The sequence below is a fragment of the Myiozetetes cayanensis genome, unplaced genomic scaffold (assembly GCF_022539395.1).
Source record: "Myiozetetes cayanensis isolate MyiCay16 unplaced genomic scaffold, myiCay2020 scf407, whole genome shotgun sequence".
Taxonomy (NCBI): Eukaryota; Metazoa; Chordata; class Aves; order Passeriformes; family Tyrannidae; genus Myiozetetes; species Myiozetetes cayanensis.
Genome location: NW_026087640.1, coordinates 9,076 through 25,434, shown reverse-complemented (window position 1 = coordinate 25,434; position 16,359 = coordinate 9,076). Strand labels below are relative to the sequence as shown.

General features: G+C 63.5%; 2 protein-coding genes and 2 long non-coding RNA genes across 4 annotated transcripts; 3 read left to right on the top strand and 1 right to left on the bottom strand.

The window, feature by feature from the left end:
• Positions 1-156: 156 nt before the first annotated feature.
• On the top strand, positions 157-5,202 carry LOC126647769 (mucin-19-like). The gene is made up of 3 exons (XM_050330295.1): positions 157-1,530; positions 1,572-2,970; positions 4,035-5,202. The coding sequence occupies exons 1-3, from the start codon at positions 297-299 to the stop codon at positions 5,200-5,202; spliced, it is 3,801 nt and encodes a 1,266-aa protein (XP_050186252.1). The 5' UTR covers positions 157-296.
• A 2,567-nt stretch (positions 5,203-7,769) lies between these two features.
• On the top strand, positions 7,770-9,049 carry LOC126647765 (uncharacterized). Its single transcript, XR_007630673.1, has 2 exons — positions 7,770-7,838; positions 8,908-9,049. It is a non-coding gene; the product is annotated as an uncharacterized LOC126647765 (long non-coding RNA).
• A 28-nt stretch (positions 9,050-9,077) lies between these two features.
• LOC126647768 (elongin-B-like) lies at positions 9,078-12,475 on the bottom strand. Its single transcript, XM_050330294.1, has 5 exons — positions 12,408-12,475; positions 11,763-11,897; positions 10,644-10,751; positions 9,861-9,984; positions 9,078-9,100 (listed from the first exon to the last, which is right to left on the bottom strand). The coding sequence occupies exons 1-5, from the start codon at positions 12,408-12,410 to the stop codon at positions 9,078-9,080; spliced, it is 393 nt and encodes a 130-aa protein (XP_050186251.1). The 5' UTR covers positions 12,411-12,475.
• Positions 12,476-13,804: 1,329 nt separating this feature from the next.
• On the top strand, positions 13,805-15,717 carry LOC126647767 (uncharacterized). Its single transcript, XR_007630674.1, has 3 exons — positions 13,805-13,972; positions 14,642-14,674; positions 15,676-15,717. It is a non-coding gene; the product is annotated as an uncharacterized LOC126647767 (long non-coding RNA).
• Positions 15,718-16,359: the final 642 nt, after the last annotated feature.

Below are 16,359 nucleotides of genomic sequence, written 5' to 3'. Positions count from 1 at the left end.
CCGGGCTGCCGCGGGCGCTGTGCCGGGCGGGGCCGGCCGTGCCGGGCTCGCTGCTGCCGGCGGCGCGGCTCAGCCTGCCCTCCTCGCCCGTGGCCGCCTCGGCGCTGCCGCCCCTGCTGCCTCCCGCGGCCCTGGGGGCTGCCAGGGCTGGGACACGGCTCGGCCTGGCCAGGGGCACCCCCGGTGACATCGCCAGGGCCGCCGGCGCCGTCGGCATCGCCCCCAGGGCCGCCGCGGGGGGCGTCACCACCAGGGCGGCCGCCGCTCTGGGGGCCACCAGTGCTGCCCACGTCACCATGGGGGCCACCAGTACCACCCTGGGGGCCACCAGTACCGCCCTGGGGGCCACCAGTGTCACCAGTGTGGATGGCAGGGGCATGGGTGTCGCCCCAAGAGCCGCCGGTGTCGCCGCCGGTGTCGCCACCGGGGACAGCAGAGCTCAGGGTGGCACCGTTAAAGCCACGCCTGGGGACGGCGCCGTCACCTCCAGGGCCGGCGGTGCCACCGCGGGGGTCACCAGCGTGGACAGCAGGGTCAGCGGTGCCACCAGTGTCACCAGTGTGGACAACAGGGTCAGTGGTGTCACCAGTGTCACCAGCGTGGACAGCAGGGTCAGCGGTGTCACCAACGTGGACAGTAAGGTCACTGGTGTCACCAGTGCAGACAGCAAGGTCACCACTGTCACCAACACAGACAGCAAAGCCACTGTTGTCACCAGTGTCACCAGTGTGGACAACAAGGTCACCAGTGCCACCAGTGTCACTGTTGGTGCCACCAGTGCAGAGAACAAGGTCAGCAGTGTCACCAACGCAGAGAGCAAGGTCCCGGGTGTCACCCCCAGCGCCTCCAGTGTCACCGTGGGAGCCGCCACCGCTGTCCCCAGCGTCGTCCCCAAGGCCAGCGGAGCCACCGCCCTCAGCCCCGGCGTCACCGGCGTCACCCCTAAGGCCACCAGTGTCACCACAGGGCCCACCAGTGTCACCGTGGGAGCCACCAGTGTCACCCCTGGACCCACCAGTGTCACCACAGGGCCCACCAGTGTCACCGTGGGAGCCACCAGTGTCAGCACAGGAGCCACCAGTGTCACCACAGGAGCCACCAGTGTCAGCACAGGAGCCACTGGGGCCACCGGCGTCACCACTGGACCCACCAGTGTCACCGTGGGAGCCACTGGGGCCAGCAGTGTCACCGTGGGAGCCCCCAGGGCCACCCCCCTGCCCAGCCTGGTCCCCAAGGCCACCCCCCCCAGTGTCATCGTGGGGGTGGGCGCTGTCCCCAGGGCCACCCCCGGGGTCCCCGCGGGCGTCAGCCCCCTGGGCGCCGCCATCCTGCGCGCCAGCGCCGCCGCCACCGCCAAGGCCACCGCCATGGCCACCCTGGGCGTGCCCAGGGCCACCAGCGCTGCCGCCAGTGCCACCAGTGTCACCAGTGTCACTGGAGCTACCAGTGTCACCAGTGCTGCCACCAGTCTCACCAGCGCTGCCACCAGTGTCACCAGTGCTGCCACCAGCGCTGCCATCAGTGTCACCAGTATCACAGTCACCAGTGCCGTCACCAGTGTCACCGCGCTGCCACCAGTGTCACCAGTGTCACCGGAGTCACCAGTGCTGCCATCAGTACCACCAGTGCTCTGCGGGCCAGCAGCGTGGATGGAGCCGGGAGCGGCGTCCTCAAGGCCACCAGTGCCACCAGTGTCGTCACCGGCGGCGCCGCCCTGGCCACCAGTAACACCAGTAACACCAGTAACACCAGTAATGCCAGTGCTGTCCCGGTCATCGCGGCTCCCGCTGTCACCAACAAGGCCACCAGTGCTCCCAGTATGAGTGGCACCACCATCAGGGCAGCCACCAGTGCTCCCAGTGTGCCCTGGGCTCCCGGGGTCCCCAGTGCTCCCAGTGCTCCCAGTGTGCCCCGGGTTCCTGCTGTGGGCGGTGCTGGGGGCGTCACCGGTGCCACCAGTGCCACCAGTATGGCCAGTGCTGCTGTTCCCAGTGCCACCAGTATGAGCGGTGTGAGCAGCCCTGCGGTTTCCAGCGTCACCAGTGCAACCAGTGCGACCACTGCTGCTGTTCCCAGTGTCACCAGTATGGCCAGCCCAGCGGTTCCCAGTGTCACCAGTATGGCCAGTGCTGCTGTTCCCAGTGTCACCAGTATGGCCAGCTCTACAGTTCCCAGTGTCACCAGTACGACCAGTTTGACCAGTGCTGCTGTTCCCAGCGTCACCAGTATGGCCAGCCCTGCAGTTCCCAGCATCACCAGTATGGCCAGCGCTGCTGCTCCCAGTGTCACCAGTGCGACCAGTATGACCAGCCCTGCGGTTCCCAGTGTCACCGTTATGACTAATTCTGCACTTCCCAGTGTCACCAGTGCTGCTGTTCCCAGTATGACCAGTATCACCAGTGCTGCTGTTCCCAGTGTGACCAGCATGACCAGTGTCACCAGCGCTGCATCTCCCAGTGCCACCAGTGCTCCCAGTATCACCGGTGTCACCAGTGCGGCGTCTCTGAGCGTTTCCAGTGTCACCAGTGCCGCCAGTGCTGCATCTCCTGGTGTCACCAGCGCTCCCAGTATCACCAGTGCTGCGTCTCCCAGCGCTCCCAGTGCAACCAGTGTGGCCAGTGCTGCGTCTCCCAGTGCTCCCAGTGTCGCCAGCGTGACCAGTGCTGTGTCTCCCAGCGCTCCCAGTGTCGCCAGCATGACCAGTGCTGTGTCTCCCAGCGCTCCCAGTGTCACCGGTGTCACCAGTGCTGCATCTCCCAGTGCTCCCAGTGTAACCAGTGTGGCCGGTGTTGCATCCCCCAGTGCTCCCAGTGCTCCCAGTGCCCCCGGCGAGGCCGCCAAGAGCTCTTCGTCGTCGTCGTCGTCGTCGTCCTCGTCATCCTCGTCCTCGTCGTCCTCGTCCGACTCCGACTCCGACTCGAGCTCCAGCTCCTCCGAGTCGGCCCCGCCCTCGCCGGCCCCGCCCACCGGGTAAGGCCCCGCCCCCGGCCCCGCCCCGCCCTCCTCGTTAACCCCGCCCTTAACGCCCTCCAGCCCCGCCCACAGCAGCTGAGGCCACGCCCACTGCGGATGAAACCCCGCCCACGAGAGGCGGCCACGCCCCCTTTGTGTGTCAGTCCTGATTGGGTGAGACCCCTCCCCCCCCAATGGTCCCGCCCCCGCTGACACGTGGCCACGCCCACAAAGCAGGGCACGCCCCCTACGTGCTTGGCCACGCCCACATCGGCTCAGACCACGCCCTGTCATTGACCGGAATGAGGCCACACCCCCTTTTGCACCTGGCCACGCCCACATCAGACCCCACCCCATTGCGTGAGGTCCCGCCCCCTGCAATGAGCACACCGGGAGAGGCCCCGCCCCTCCTGGGGCCTGACCACGCCCAACCCCAGGGGTCCCCAAGGGTCCCTTCAGGGGGGTCCCCACATCCCCAAGGACCCGCCCACCCCATCCTCGTGTCCCCAAGGGTCCCCTCGTTGGGGTCTCCCATCCCAGGAGTGTCACCCACCCCTGTCCTGTGTCCCCAAGGGTCCCTTCAGGGGGTCCCCACGTCCCCAAGGGTCCCCTGCTGGTGTCCCCAGGGTGTCACCCCCTTACACCTCGTGTCCCCAAGGGTCCCCCCATCGGGGTCCCTCGTCCCTGAGGTGTCACCCACCCCCGTCCCACATCCCCAAGGGTCCCACAGCTGGGGTCCCCGTGTCCCCAAGGGTCCCCCTGTCAGGGTCTCACATCCCCGGTGTGTCACCTACCTGTGTCCCCTCTCCCCAGGGGAGTGTCACCCACCCCTGTCCCACGTTCTCTAGAGTGTCCCTCCTCCCCAGGGCCATCACCCAGTGCTGTCCCTGTGTCCCCAGGGGTGTCCCCTGCCCCTGTCCCCAGGGGTGTCCCTTCCGCCAGGGCCATCACCCACTGCTGTCCCTGTGTCCCCATGGGTGTCCCCTCCCCCCAGAACTGTCACCCACTGCTGTCCCTGTGTCCCCAAGGGTGTCCCCCCTCCCCCAGGACCATCACCCACTGCTGTCCCTGTGTCCCCACAGGTCCCCGAGTGCCGCCGCCGCCACCGCCGCCACCGTCACCGTCCCGGCCGCCCCGGCGGTGCCAGCGCCGCCCCCCGGCGAGGCCGCGGAGCCCCCGACCCCCGGCCAGGGCCGCGAGGGCCGCGCCCGGCGCAAGCGGCGCCGCTCGTCCTCCTCCTCCTCCTCCTCCTCCTCCTCCTCCTCGTCCTCCTCGTCCTCCTCCTCGTCCTCCTCGTCCTCCTCCTCCTCCAGCTCCTCCTCCTCCTCTTCCTCCTCCTCCGGCTCCTCGTCCTCTTCCTCCTCCTCCTCCTCCTCGTCCTCCTCCTCCTCCTCCTCGGACGAGGAGGGTCCCGCTGAGGCCGCCGCCGCGCTGAGACCCCCGCACGGTACCCGAGCCCCTCCCCGCGGCCCCGCCCCCGAGGCCACGCCTGCGGCCGCCCTCGAGACCCCTCGGCGACCCCCGGGAGCCCCCGAGCGCCCTCCCCCGGGGACCCCTCGGCGCCCGCCCCTCCCCCACGGCCGCCTCGGCGCCGGCCACGCCCCCGCCGCGGCCACGCCACCACCGCCACCGCCGCGGCCACGCCCACCTCGGCCACGCCCCTGCTGTCCCTCACCCCGCCAAGCCCGCCCTGGTGGGCGGAGTCACCGCCTTGCCCCGCCCCCCGGGGTCCCTGCTGGCCCTCACCCCCGCGGGGGGGCGTGGCCTGCGCCCCTCGCCCCGCCCACCCCCGGGCTCTCTGCTCTCATTGGCCACCGCCCGCGGGGCGTGGCCGGCCGGGAGCGGCCCTTCCCCCTATTGGCCGCCCGCAGCCCCGGCTCCGCCTCCTTCCAGCGCGCGGCCACGCCCTTCCTGGCCACGCCCACGCGGGGAGGGGCGGGCGGGGGTGGAGCCCCGGACCCCCAGCCCCTTCCTGCGGGGGCGTGGCCGGGGCGTTCCCCGCCTGGGGGGCGGGGCCTGCCTGCACCGTTTCCACGGCAGCCTGGGGCGGGGCTGGGCTGCTCCGCGCGCCTGGGGCGGGGCCTGCGTGCACCGTTTCCACAGCAGCGCCGGCGTGGGCGTGGCCTCGGCGGCGGCGGCGCCAATCGGCTCAGCCCCTGCGGCCACCGCGGCTGCTGCTACCACGGCAGGGGCGGGGCCTCGCTGGCGGGGGCAGGGCCGCCCCCAGGAGCCCCTCCCCCTTCGCCATGACCCCCAGCATGGCCGCCAGGATGGCCCAGTACGGCCTGGGCTCGTCCCAGTATAACCTGGGCTCCTCCCAGTACGGCGCCGCCTCGGCCCAGTACGGCGCCGGCGCCTCCCAGTACGGCTCGGCCGGCGCCCAGTACGCCCCAGGCACCTCCCAGTACGGCGCCGGCGCCTCCCAGTACGGCTCCGGCGGCGCCCAGTACGGCGCTGCCGGCGCCTCCCAGCTGGCGGCGGGCGCCCAGTACCAGTACCACCAGTACGCCCAGCTCGCCTCCCAGTACTCCCAGTACTCCCAGTACGGCTCCACCGCCGCCGACGCCTCCCAGTGCGGGGCGGGGCAGGGCGGGGAGGCCGCCCAGTACGCGGGCACGGCCGCCCAGTACGCCACCAGCGCCGCCCAGTGCGCGGCCTCGGGGGCGGCGGCCGCGGCCGGGGAGACCTCCCAGTACGCGGCCCAGTCCGCCCAGTCCGCCCAGTACGGGGGTGCTGCCGGCGCGGGGAGGGGCGGCGGCCGCCTGGGGAGGGGGCGGCGGCCGCGGGGGCGGGGCCCAGGAGGGGCGTGGTCTGGGAGCGGGGGCGGGGTCAGCTGGGGAAATTGGGTGTCCCCGCCCCTGAGGGGCGTGGCCGAGCGGAGGCCCCGCCCCCTTCTAGGACGGAGGCGGAGTCTCGGTAATGGCGGCGCGCCGGAGGCTTCGGCCCTCCCCCAGCACGGGATTGGCTGAGGTGAGAGCGGGGGCGGGGCCGAGGGGGAGGGGGAACGCAGGGGAGGGGCTGGGGGATAATGGTCAATTTTTGGGGTGAAAATACCTGGGTTTGGGGTGGATTTTGGGGTTAAAGTGCCCGGTTTTGGGGTGGAAATGCCCGGTTTTGGGGCTGGGTTTTGGGGTGGAAATGCCTGGGTTTGGGGGTGGGTTTTGGGGTGGAAATGCCCGGGTTTGGGGGTGGGTTTGGGGGTGGATTTTGGGGTGAAAACCCACAGTTTTAGGGGTGGGGTTTGGGGTAATAATGCCCAGTTTGGGGGGGGTTGGGGTGAAAAGTCCCAGTTTTTAGAGGGAAGTTTTGGGGGATAAACGGTCAGTTTGGGGAATTGGGGTCTGGGGGGCGAATTCCCAGGTTTTGGGGTGGATTTTGGGGTGAAAAGGCCCAGTTTAGGGGTGGTTTCTGTGGTGAAAATAACCTGCTTTGGGGGGAGGATTTTGGGGTGAAAAGGCCCAGTTTTGGGGGTGGATCCGGGGGGCCCACGAAGGGACTTGGACTTGCTTTGGGGGTCATTGGGGGTCACCTTGGGGTCACTTTGGGGTCACATCTGTGGGACCACCTGGGGGGTCTCCTGGACCCTTTTTTGGGTGGATTTTGGGGTGATTTGCCCCTATTTGGGGGTCACATCCAGGGGGTCACCTCAGCCCACTTTGGGGGGGAGGGGAGGGCACATTTTGGGGGAGTTTGTGCCCCTCTTTTGGGGTTTTTACCCAATTTATGAGGGATTGGAGCCATTTTGGGGGCAGATTTTGGGGGTCTGGGGGCTTCATTTCTGCCCCATTGCAGGAGCCTCTGTGGGGCCGTGGGGGGAGTTGAGCCCAGAGGGGCCCAGATGTGTCCAGATGTGGGGTGAGCATTGATTGGGGGAGTTGGGGGTCAATTGACCCCACCTGGGGGGGTGAATGTGCCCAGTTTGGGGGTGAAATTTGGGTGAAAATGCCCAGTTTGGGGTGGATTTGTGGGGTTAAAATGTCCAGTTTGGGGGTGGATTTCGGGGTGAAAATGTCCAATTTTGGGGTGGATTTTGGTGTGAAAATTCCCAGTTTGGGGGTGGATTTCGGGGTTAAAAATGCCCGGTTTGGGGGTGGAATTTGGGTTGAAAATTCCCAGTTTTGGGGTGGATTTGTGGGGTGAAAAATGCCCGGTTTGGGGGTAGATTTTGGTGTGAAAAATGCCCAGTTTTGGGGTGGATTTGTGGGGTGAAAAGTGCCCAGTTTGGGGGTGGATTTTGGGGTGAAAATGTCCAGTTTGGGGGTGGATTTGTGGGGTTAAAAATGCCCAGTTTGGGGGTGGAATTTGGGTTGAAAATTCCCAGTTTTGGGGTGGATTTGTGGGGTGAAAAATGCCCGGTTTGGGGGTGGTTTTTGGAGTGAAAAATGCCCAGTCTGGGGGAGGGGGGGAATTTTGGGGGATTGGGAGCGACTTGGGGGGCACATTCAGAGTCACTTGGGGGCACAGTTGATGTCACTTGACCCCACTTTGGGGGTGGATTTTGGGGCCCTGCAGGGATTTTGACCCCCATTTGTTGGGTGGATTTTGGGGGTCCAAGAGGGGGGGTTTGACACCCATTTGGGGATGGATTTTGGGGGTCCCAGAGGGGGGGTTTGACACCCATTTGGGGATGGATTTTGGGGGTCCCAGAGGGGGTTTGACCCTCATTTGGGGGTGGATTTTGGGGCCCAGAGGGGAATTTTAACCCCCATTTTGGGGGTCCCAGAGGGGGTTTTAGCCCCATTTTGGGGGTCCCAGCAGTGATTCTGGGGGTGGGGAGGGGCAGAATTTTGGGGTCCAGGCTGGGGGTCTCACCTGTGCCCCCTTGCAGGAGCATCTTGGGGGTGAGCTGAGCCCCACTTGGGGGTCAGAGCTGTGGGGCCCAGGGGGTGAGTTGAGCCCACCTTGAGGGGGTGGGGGTGGGGAGGGTTTTCCCTCCCCCGTGTTTGTTGTGAGTGGCTGTCGATGGTTGTGGGGCAGAGACCCCCCCGAGGGGCTGGGAGGGGGTCAGTGGGGTCCTGAGCAGGATGTGGGGCAGGACAGGGACGTGTGGGGCTGGTTATGGGGCCGGGAGAGGATCTGGGGGGGTGGGGAGGGGATCTGTGGGGCTGGAAAAGGATTTGTGGGGTTCTTGATAGGATATGGGTTTGGGAGGGAGTTTGTGGGGTTGGAAAAGGATTTGTGGGGTTGGAAAAGGACCTGGGGGTTGGAAAAGGATTCGTGGGGGTTCTTTATAGGATTGGGGGGCTGGGAGGGAGTTTTTGGGGGCTGGAAAGGGATTTGTGGGGCTGTTTGTAGGATGTGGGGCTGGAAAGGGACCTGTAGGGGCAGGGAGGGATTTGTGGGGCTGGAAAAGGATTTGGGGGTTCTTTATAGGATTGGGGGCTGGGAGGGAGTTTTGGGGCTGGAAAGGGATTTGTGGGGGTTCTTTGTAGGATGGGGGCTGGGAGGGAGTTTTTGGGGTTCTTTGTAGGATGTGGGGCCGTGAGTTGTGCCGTGGGGCCAGGAGGGATCTGTGGGGCTGTTCCTGGGGAGGGGGTCCCATCACTCCCGGGGTCCCTTTGGGGGTCCTGCTCTGGGTCACCCCCTCCCCGTGTCCCCCCTCAGGACCCTCTGAGGACCCTCCGGAGCCGCTCCGGGGCCCCGGCGGCCGGTAGGTGTGGGGAGGGGCACACCCCGCCCTTCCCCCTTCAAGATTGGGGGGTCGAACCCCCTAAAATGGGCCAGACCCTCCCCACCCCCAAAAATCCCCCTGTGGGTCCAGACCCCTCCCCAAAAAGGGGCCGCCGTGGGTCCTCCCGGCCGCTGGGGGCGCTGTGGGGCGGCCCCGCCCCTCACCCCTCTCTTCTCTTGCAGCTCCGCCCCCTCGAAGCTCCGCCCGTCTGCAAACCCCGCCCCCTTTTCCTCCTCAAGCCCCTCCCACTTCTCCACAAACCCCGCCCCCTTTTTCCTTTCCAGGTCCCGCCCAGCGCTGTTCGAGCCCCGCCCTTTCCTCGCAGACCCCGCCCCTTTTCCTTCCGAGCCCCGCCCCCTTTTTTTGGACGTTGTTTCCCTTTTTCCCCCAAAGTTTTGTTTTACATTAAAATGGTCGAAAAACGGAGTGGGCGTGGCTTGACTGGGGGCAGGGCTTATCTGGGGGCGTGGTTTGTGACTGGGGAGGGCTTGGGTGGGTTTAGGGAGGGGAGCCCCCAAAAGCCACAAAACCTCTCTTGGGACCCCCAAAACCCCCTCGGGACCCTCCTGGGACCCCCAAATTCCCCCAATCCCCTTTTGGGACCCCCAAACCCTCCCAGGACCCCCAAAAATCCCCCTCCCCCAGCCCAAGGAGCCGCTCAGAGGGACCCCAGATGGAGCCGCAGGGGAGGGGGGAGTTTATTTTGGGGAAGGGGACACACAAATGGGGAGGGGCGCTCAGGACACACACGGGACCCCTCCCCCACCCCCCTCAAAATCACACTCGTGTGACCCCCAAAACGTGAGACCCCAAAATACATGTGTGGGACCCCCAAAAAACGTGTGGGACCCCCAAAATACATGTGTGGGACCCCCAAAAACGTGTGGGACCCCCAAATACACGGGTGGGACCCCCAAAACCCCCCAAAACACGTGTGGGACCCCCTTGGGACCCCCTAAAATATCCAAACCATGACCAGACCCCTCCCCCAACCCCTTTGTAGCCCCCAAATCCCCCTGTTGGGGTCTCAAAATCCCCTTAAGCCCCCCAAACTGCCCCAAATCCCTTCCCAGGGGGTCCACGACCCCCAAAACCCCCAAAGCTCCATTTGGGACCCCCAAATCTCCCCCAGGATGGGGAGGGGTCCCACAACCCCAAATCTCCATTTCAACCCTAAATCCCCCAAAAAAACCTCCCACAACCCCCAAACTCCCCCAAATCCCAGGGGGTCCACGACCCCAATCCCCCGAGGTATCAGGGCAGGGGGTCGGTGGCGGCCCGGTCGAGTCCTGGGGCTTCATCACGTCCGGCAGCTCCGGGGGGCTGGAGAAGGGCTCGATCCTGAGCCCCTCGAGCGCCTCCTCTGCGGGGGAGGGCACGGCGGGGGTCGGGGGGAGGGGAACCCCAAATCCCCTCCCCCACCCCAAAATCACCCTCGGGGCCTGAAAATCCCACCCAGGAAACCCCAAACCCCTCCAGAACCCCCAAAATGCCAAAGGACCCCAGAAATCCCCAAAATCCCCCAGGAACCCCCAGAATCCCCAGGAACCCCAAAATACCCCAGAAACCCCCAAATCCCTCCAGGACCCCCAAAATCCCTCCAGGACCCCCAAAATCCCCAGGAACCCCCAAAATACCCCAGGACCCCCAAAATACCCCCAGAAACCCCCAAATCCCTCCAGGACCCCCAAAATCCCTCCAGGACCCTCCAAAATCCCCCAGGAACCCCCAAAATCCCTCCAGGAACCCCAGAACCCCCAGGAACCCCCAGGACCCCCAAAATCCCCCAGGACCTCTCAAACCCCCAGAACCCCCAAATCCCCTCAAATCCCCCAAATCCCCTCAAAATGACCCAAAGAGACCCCCGGCCTCCCAGCCCCACTGACCCCCTCCTGAGGGCCAGCCCCACGGTGGCCGGGCTCCCAGGACCCCCAAAACCCCTCCAAACCCCCAAATCCCCCAAATCCCCTCAAATCCTCAAAATGACCCAAAGAGACCCCCGGCCCCCAGCCCCACTGACCCCCCTCCTGAGGGCCAGCCCCACGGTGGCCGGGGCCTGGGGCCGCGCTGTTTGACTCGTGAAGCCACAATCGCCCAAAGTCTTCGAGTCCTCGAGGAGCTGATCGTCCTGGGGGGGCAAAAACACCACAAATTCACCTCAAAAACCCATCCTGATCGTCCTGGGGGGGCAAAAACACCCCAAAATCACCCAAATTCACCCCAAAAACCCACCCTGATCGTCCTGGGGGGGCAAAAACACCACAAATTCACCCCAAAAATACACCTTGGGACCCCCCAAACCCACCCTGATCGTCCTGGGGGGGCAAAAACACCCCAAAATCACCCAAATTCACCTCAAAAACCCACCCTGATCGTCCTGGGGGGGCAAAAACAGCAAAAATTCACCCAAATCCACCTCAAAAACCCACCCTGATCGTCCTGGGGGGGCAAAAACACCACAAATTCACCCCAAAAATACACCTTGGGACCCCCCAAACCCACCCTGATCGTCCTGGGGGGGCAAAACCACCAAAAATTCACCCCAAAAAACCCCCCAAATACACTCAGAGACCCCAGAAATACACTCAGGGATCCCAAAAACCCCACCCTGATCGTCCTGGGGGGGCAAAACCACCCCAAAATCACCCCAAAAAACCACTCTGATCGTCCTGGGGGGGGTAAAAAACCCCCAAAATCACCCAAATTCACCCCAAAAACCCCACCCAGGAACCCCTAAAATGTGTTTTCCCCCATTTGAACCCATTAATCCCACTTTCCCCCCATTTTTACCCATTTTACCCCCTTTTGCCCCCCATTTGAACACATTTTTAACCCATTGTAACCCATTTTTAACCCATTTTAACCCATTTTAACCCCATTTTAACCCCATTTTTAACCCATTTTTAACCCATTTTAACCCCATTTTTAACCCATTTTTAACCCATTTTTAACCCATTTTTAACCCATTTTAACCCCATTTTAAACCCATTCTAACCCATTTTAACCCATTTTTAACCCATTTTAACCCATTTTCCCCCATTTTTAACCCATATTTTACCTTATAAAGCCTCTGGTGCTCTGGTGGCCGGTGCAGGATGCCCCCAGCCCCATTTTTAACCCATTTTCCCCCATTTTATACCTTATAAAGTCTCTGATGCTCCGGTGGCCGGTGCAGGATGCCCTGCACGATGCGTTTGAGCTCCAGGACGGTGGAGGATTCCTTGGCCTCGGTGAAAATCGTCGTCTTGTGGCGCCGGATCATCAGGAACACGTCCTGGGGGCGGGGTTAATGGAAAAAAGGGCGTGGCCAAGCAAAAAAGGGGCGGACCCATCCGTGTTGGGGGCGTGGTTAATTCACGTAGGGGCGTGGTTTAACCTTATAAGGCGTGGTCTACACGCGGGGGGCGTGTCCTCCCCGAGAAGGGGGCGTGTCCTGCCCATATAAGGCGATTGGGGGCGTGTCTTACGGCGTGAAGGGGGCGGGGCTAGCGAAACGGGGGCGTGTCCTCCTCTGAGGAGGGGGCGTGTCCTGTCTATATAAGGCGACTGGGGGCGTGTCTTACGTTGTGAAGGGGGCGGGGCTCTCGAGAGGGGGGCGTGGCCTCCCTGAGGGGGCCCCGCGAGGAAGGAGTTGGAGGGAATTTGGGGGGGATGGGGAGTCCTGTGGGGGTTTCTCCTCCCCGTTTGGGGCTCTCCAGGGTGGGGAGGGTCCCGCCCGCCCCGCTGAGCCCCCAGGGTTTATTCCGAGCCCCCGACCCCCAAACCCCCAAAAATCCGTCCCTACCATCGCGGCCGCTCCTCCGGCTCCCTCAGCGCCGGGTCCGCCGCGATCCCAGCGGCCCCCGCGGCGCCAACGGCGCAGGCGCAGCCGGCGAAACCACGCCCAATTGGTTATTTATTTTATTTAATTTTAAGTCGCCATCTTGGGAAGGTCCGCGCCGAACCCTCGGGGAGGCGCCGCCATCTTGGGAAGGTCGGGGGTTTCGCGCCATTTTGTGAGGGTCGGGAGCGGCCGCCATTTTGTGTGGGGAGCAGGCGCCATCTTGGGGAGGGAACGGGGGGGATTTTAGGGGATTTTGGGGATTTTAGGGAGTTTGGGGGATTTAGGGGAGTTTGGGGCGGGTTTTGGGGGTTGGGGTTTTTGGGGTTGGATTTTCGGGGGTTTGGGGATTTTAGGGGTTTTGGAGCGGAGTTTTGGGGGTTTGGGGTTTTTGGAGGTTGGATTTTGGGGGTTGAGGGATTTTAGGGGTTTTGAGGCAGTTTTTGGGGGTTGGGGGTTTTGGGGGTTGATTTTTGGGGGGTTTTGGGGGTTTTAGGGGATTTGGGCGGTTTTGGGGGGTTAGGGCGAGTTTTTGGGGGCGTTAGGGATTTTGGGGGTTGGATTTTTGGGGGTTTGGGGATGATTTTAGGGGGTTTGGGGGGATTTTAGGGGAGTTTGGGGGGTTTGGGGGGGTTGAGGGTTTTGGGGGTTGGATTTTTGGGGGTTTTGGGAGATTTTAGGGGGTTTAGGGTTTTTGGGGGTTGAGGAGTTTAGGGGGTTTTGAGGGATTTTAGGGGAGTTTGGGAAGTTTTATGGGGTTTTTTTGGGGGTGGGGCTTTGTGGGATTTTAGGGAGGGTTGGGGGATTTTAGGGGGTTTAGGATTTTGGGGGGTTTGGGGAGGATTTTAGGGGGTTGGGGAGTTTTAGGGGTTTTTTGGGGAGGGGTTTGGTTTGGGGGATTTTGGGGGATTTTGGGGGGTTTTGAGGGGTTCTGGGGGATTTTAGGGGGTTTGGGGAGTTTTAGGGGTTTTTTGGGGGTTTTTGGCTTGGGGGGATTTTGGGGGGGTTGGGGGTTTGAGGGGTTCTGGGGATTTTAGGGGTTGTGGGAGTTTTGGGGTTTTTGGGGGGGTTAGGGGATTTGAGGGAGTTTTGGGGTGGTTTGGGGGATTTTAGGGAGGTCCTGAGGGGGTTTTAGGGGGATTTAGGGGATTTCCTTCCCTCCCCCCAAATTTGGGGGCGCTCGCCCTTCCCCTTTCTCCCCCTCCATATTTAGGGTCCCCCGCCCCTCCCCCCACCCCGTGGCTTCACCCCCACTTTTTGGGGGGGAGGGTGGGTGTGTCCCCTGCCCCTCCCCGCGTGGGCGAGACCCGTCGGACGGCGTCGCCCCGCCCCTCCCCCACGCCGCCCCTCCCCCACCCCCCGCCCCCATTTAAGGGGGTTCCCACGGGGGGGGAGGGGCGGCCCGCGGGTGTTTGGGAGGTTTTTTTTTTGGGGGGGCGCGATGGGGACCCCGAGGGCCCTCCTGCCCCTCCCCCTCCTGCTGCTCGTGACCCTCGGCTGTGACGTCACGCCCCGGGACCCCCCCACGGGTAAGATTTGGGGAGGGGGAGGGGGGGGGTGTTTCTTTCTTTGGGGTTCCTCTCCTTTCTGGGACCTGATTTTGGGGGGTTCCAAGGTGGGATTTTTGGGGTCCCCCCGGTTGGGATTTTTGGGGTCCCTCCTTTTTGGGACCCCATTTTTGGGACACCCCCGTATGGGATTTTTGGGGTTCCCCCTTTCTAAGACCCGATTTTTGGGGTTCCCTTTAATTGGGACCCCATTTTTGGGGGTTCCCAGGTGGGATTTTTGGGGTGCCCCCTGAATGGATCCCGATTTTTGGGGTCCCCCCCTTTTTGGGACCTGATTTTGGGGGTCCCTGAGTGGATTTTGGGGTCCCCCCGCTGAAGTTTTTGTGGTCCCCCCCTTTTTGGGACCTGATTTTTGGGGGTCCCCTGAGTGGGATTTTGGGGTCCCCCCCTTTTTGGGACCCCATTTTTGGGGGTTCCAAGGTGGGATTTTTGGGGTCCCCCCCCTTTATGGGATTCGATTTTTGGGGGTCCCCGCTGGATTTTGGGGTCCTATGGAAGGGGGGGGGAGGATTTTGGGGGGTCCCGGGGTGGATTTTGGGGTCACTGGGGGATTTTGGGGTCCCGGGGGGGGTAAATTTGGGGGTTCACCCCCTCGTGACCCCCCCTTTTTCTAACCCTTCCCCCCCCCAGATGGGACCTCTGAGATGTCGGAGACCGAGTTGGGTGAGTCCCAAAATGTCCCCAAATGACCCCAAAATGTCCCCAAATGTCCCCAAATGACCTCAAAATGTCCCCAAATGACCCCAAAATGTCCTCAAATGACCCCAAAATTACCCCAGAATATCCCCAAATGACCCCAAATGACCCAAAAATGTCCCCAAACAGCCCCAAATGTCCCCAAAATGTCCCCAAATGACCCCAAAATGTCCCCAGATGGCCCCGGGGGGGTCCCCAAATGTCCCTCCCCCATCTTGGGTGACCCCCTCCCCAACTCCCTCCTGACCCCTCTGATGTCCCCAAACTGTCCCCAGATGACCCCCAGGGGTCCCTAAGGTGTCCCCAATGTCCCCAACCCTCCTCCCCTGTCCCCAAAATGTCCCCAAAATGTCCCCAACCCCCCCAAAAGTGTCCCAGAGGGTCCCCAAAGTGTCCCCAACCCTCCAAAGTGTCCCCAAATTGTCCCAAAGTGTCCCCAAGTGTCCCAAAGTGTCCCCAAAGTGTCCCCAACCCCCAAAGTGTCCCCAACCCCCTCCCAGAGTGTCCCCAAATTGTCCCCAACTGTCCCAAAGTGTCCCCAGCCCCCAAGTGTCCCCAACCCTCCCCGGTGTCCTCCAGTGTCCCCAAATTGTCCCCAACCCCCCAAAGTGTCCCCAAAGTGTCCCTAAATTGTCCCCAATCCTCCAAAGTGTCCCCAAAGTGCCCCCAGAGTGTCCCCAAATTGTCCCCAAAGTGTCTCCAACCCCCAAAGTGTCCCCAGAGTGTCCCCAACCCCCAAAAGTGTCCCCAACCCCCTCCCAAAGTGCCCCCAATGTCCCCAACCCCCCAAATTGTCCCCAACCCCCAAAAGTGTCCCCAAAGAGTCCCCAACTGTCCTCAATATCCCCAATCCCCATCCCAAGTCCCCAAAGTGTCCCCAAAGTGTCCTCAAAGTGTCCCCAACCCCTCCCAAAGTGTCCCCAAATTGTCCCCAAAGTGTCCCCCTAACCCCTCCTCCCCTCCCCCAGTGTGCGGCCGGCCGGCCCTCCCCCTCTGGTGCGGAACGGGGGAGGACGCGGGGAGGGCGGTGGCCGTGGCAGGGCAGCCTCCAGCGGGGGGCACCCACGTCTGTGGGGTGTCCTCGTGGCCCCCAGTGGGTGCTGACGGCGGCCCACTGCCTGCAGGGGTGAGCGGGGACCCCGGGGGCGGGGGAGGGGCAGGGGGTGGGGTGGGGTACCCCATACTGGGACCAGTTCTGGGGACCCCGGAGGCGGAGGGGAGGGGCAAGGGGGACCCGGGGGAGTGGGGGTGGGGAGACCCCATGGTGGGATCAGTTTTGGGGTCCTCAGGGGGTGGGGGACCCCATGGTGGGATCAGTTCTGGGGACCCCGGAGGTGGGGTGAGGGACCCATGGTGGGATCGGTTCTGGGGTCCTCAAGTGGGTGGGGGTGGGAGACCCCCATACTGGGACCAGTTCTGGGGTCCTCAGGTGGGTGGGGGTGATGGAACCTCCATACTGGGATCAGTTTGGGGTGCCATGATGGGTGGGGGTGGTGGGATCCCCATACTGGGACCAGTTCTGGGGTCCTCAGTGTGGGTGGGGGTGGGGGGACCTGATACTGGGACCAGTTTGGGGTGCCATGGTGGATGGGGGTGGTGGGACCCCCATACTGGGACCAGTTCTGGGATCCTCAGATGGGTGGGGGTGTTGG

What these genes read in the sequence shown, in the direction of transcription:
- LOC126647768 (XM_050330294.1), bottom strand. An exon ending in AGCATCAGAGACTTTATAAG is followed by an intron (nt 10,752 to 11,762) that starts GTATAAAATGGG and finishes TTGCCCCCCCAG; the next exon opens with GACGATCAGCTCCTCGAGGA. An exon ending in TGATACCTCGGGGGATTGGG is followed by an intron (nt 9,101 to 9,860) that starts GTCGTGGACCCC and finishes AGCCCTCCCCAG; the next exon opens with TCACAAACCACGCCCCCAGA.
- LOC126647769 (XM_050330295.1), top strand. Translation starts at nt 297, where the DNA reads ATGGGGGCCACCAGTACCACCCTGGGGGCCACCAGTACCGCCCTGGGG. An exon ending in CGCTGCCATCAGTGTCACCA is followed by an intron (nt 1,531 to 1,571) that starts GTATCACAGTCA and finishes GTCACCGCGCTG; the next exon opens with CCACCAGTGTCACCAGTGTC. An exon ending in TCGCCGGCCCCGCCCACCGG is followed by an intron (nt 2,971 to 4,034) that starts GTAAGGCCCCGC and finishes GTGTCCCCACAG; the next exon opens with GTCCCCGAGTGCCGCCGCCG.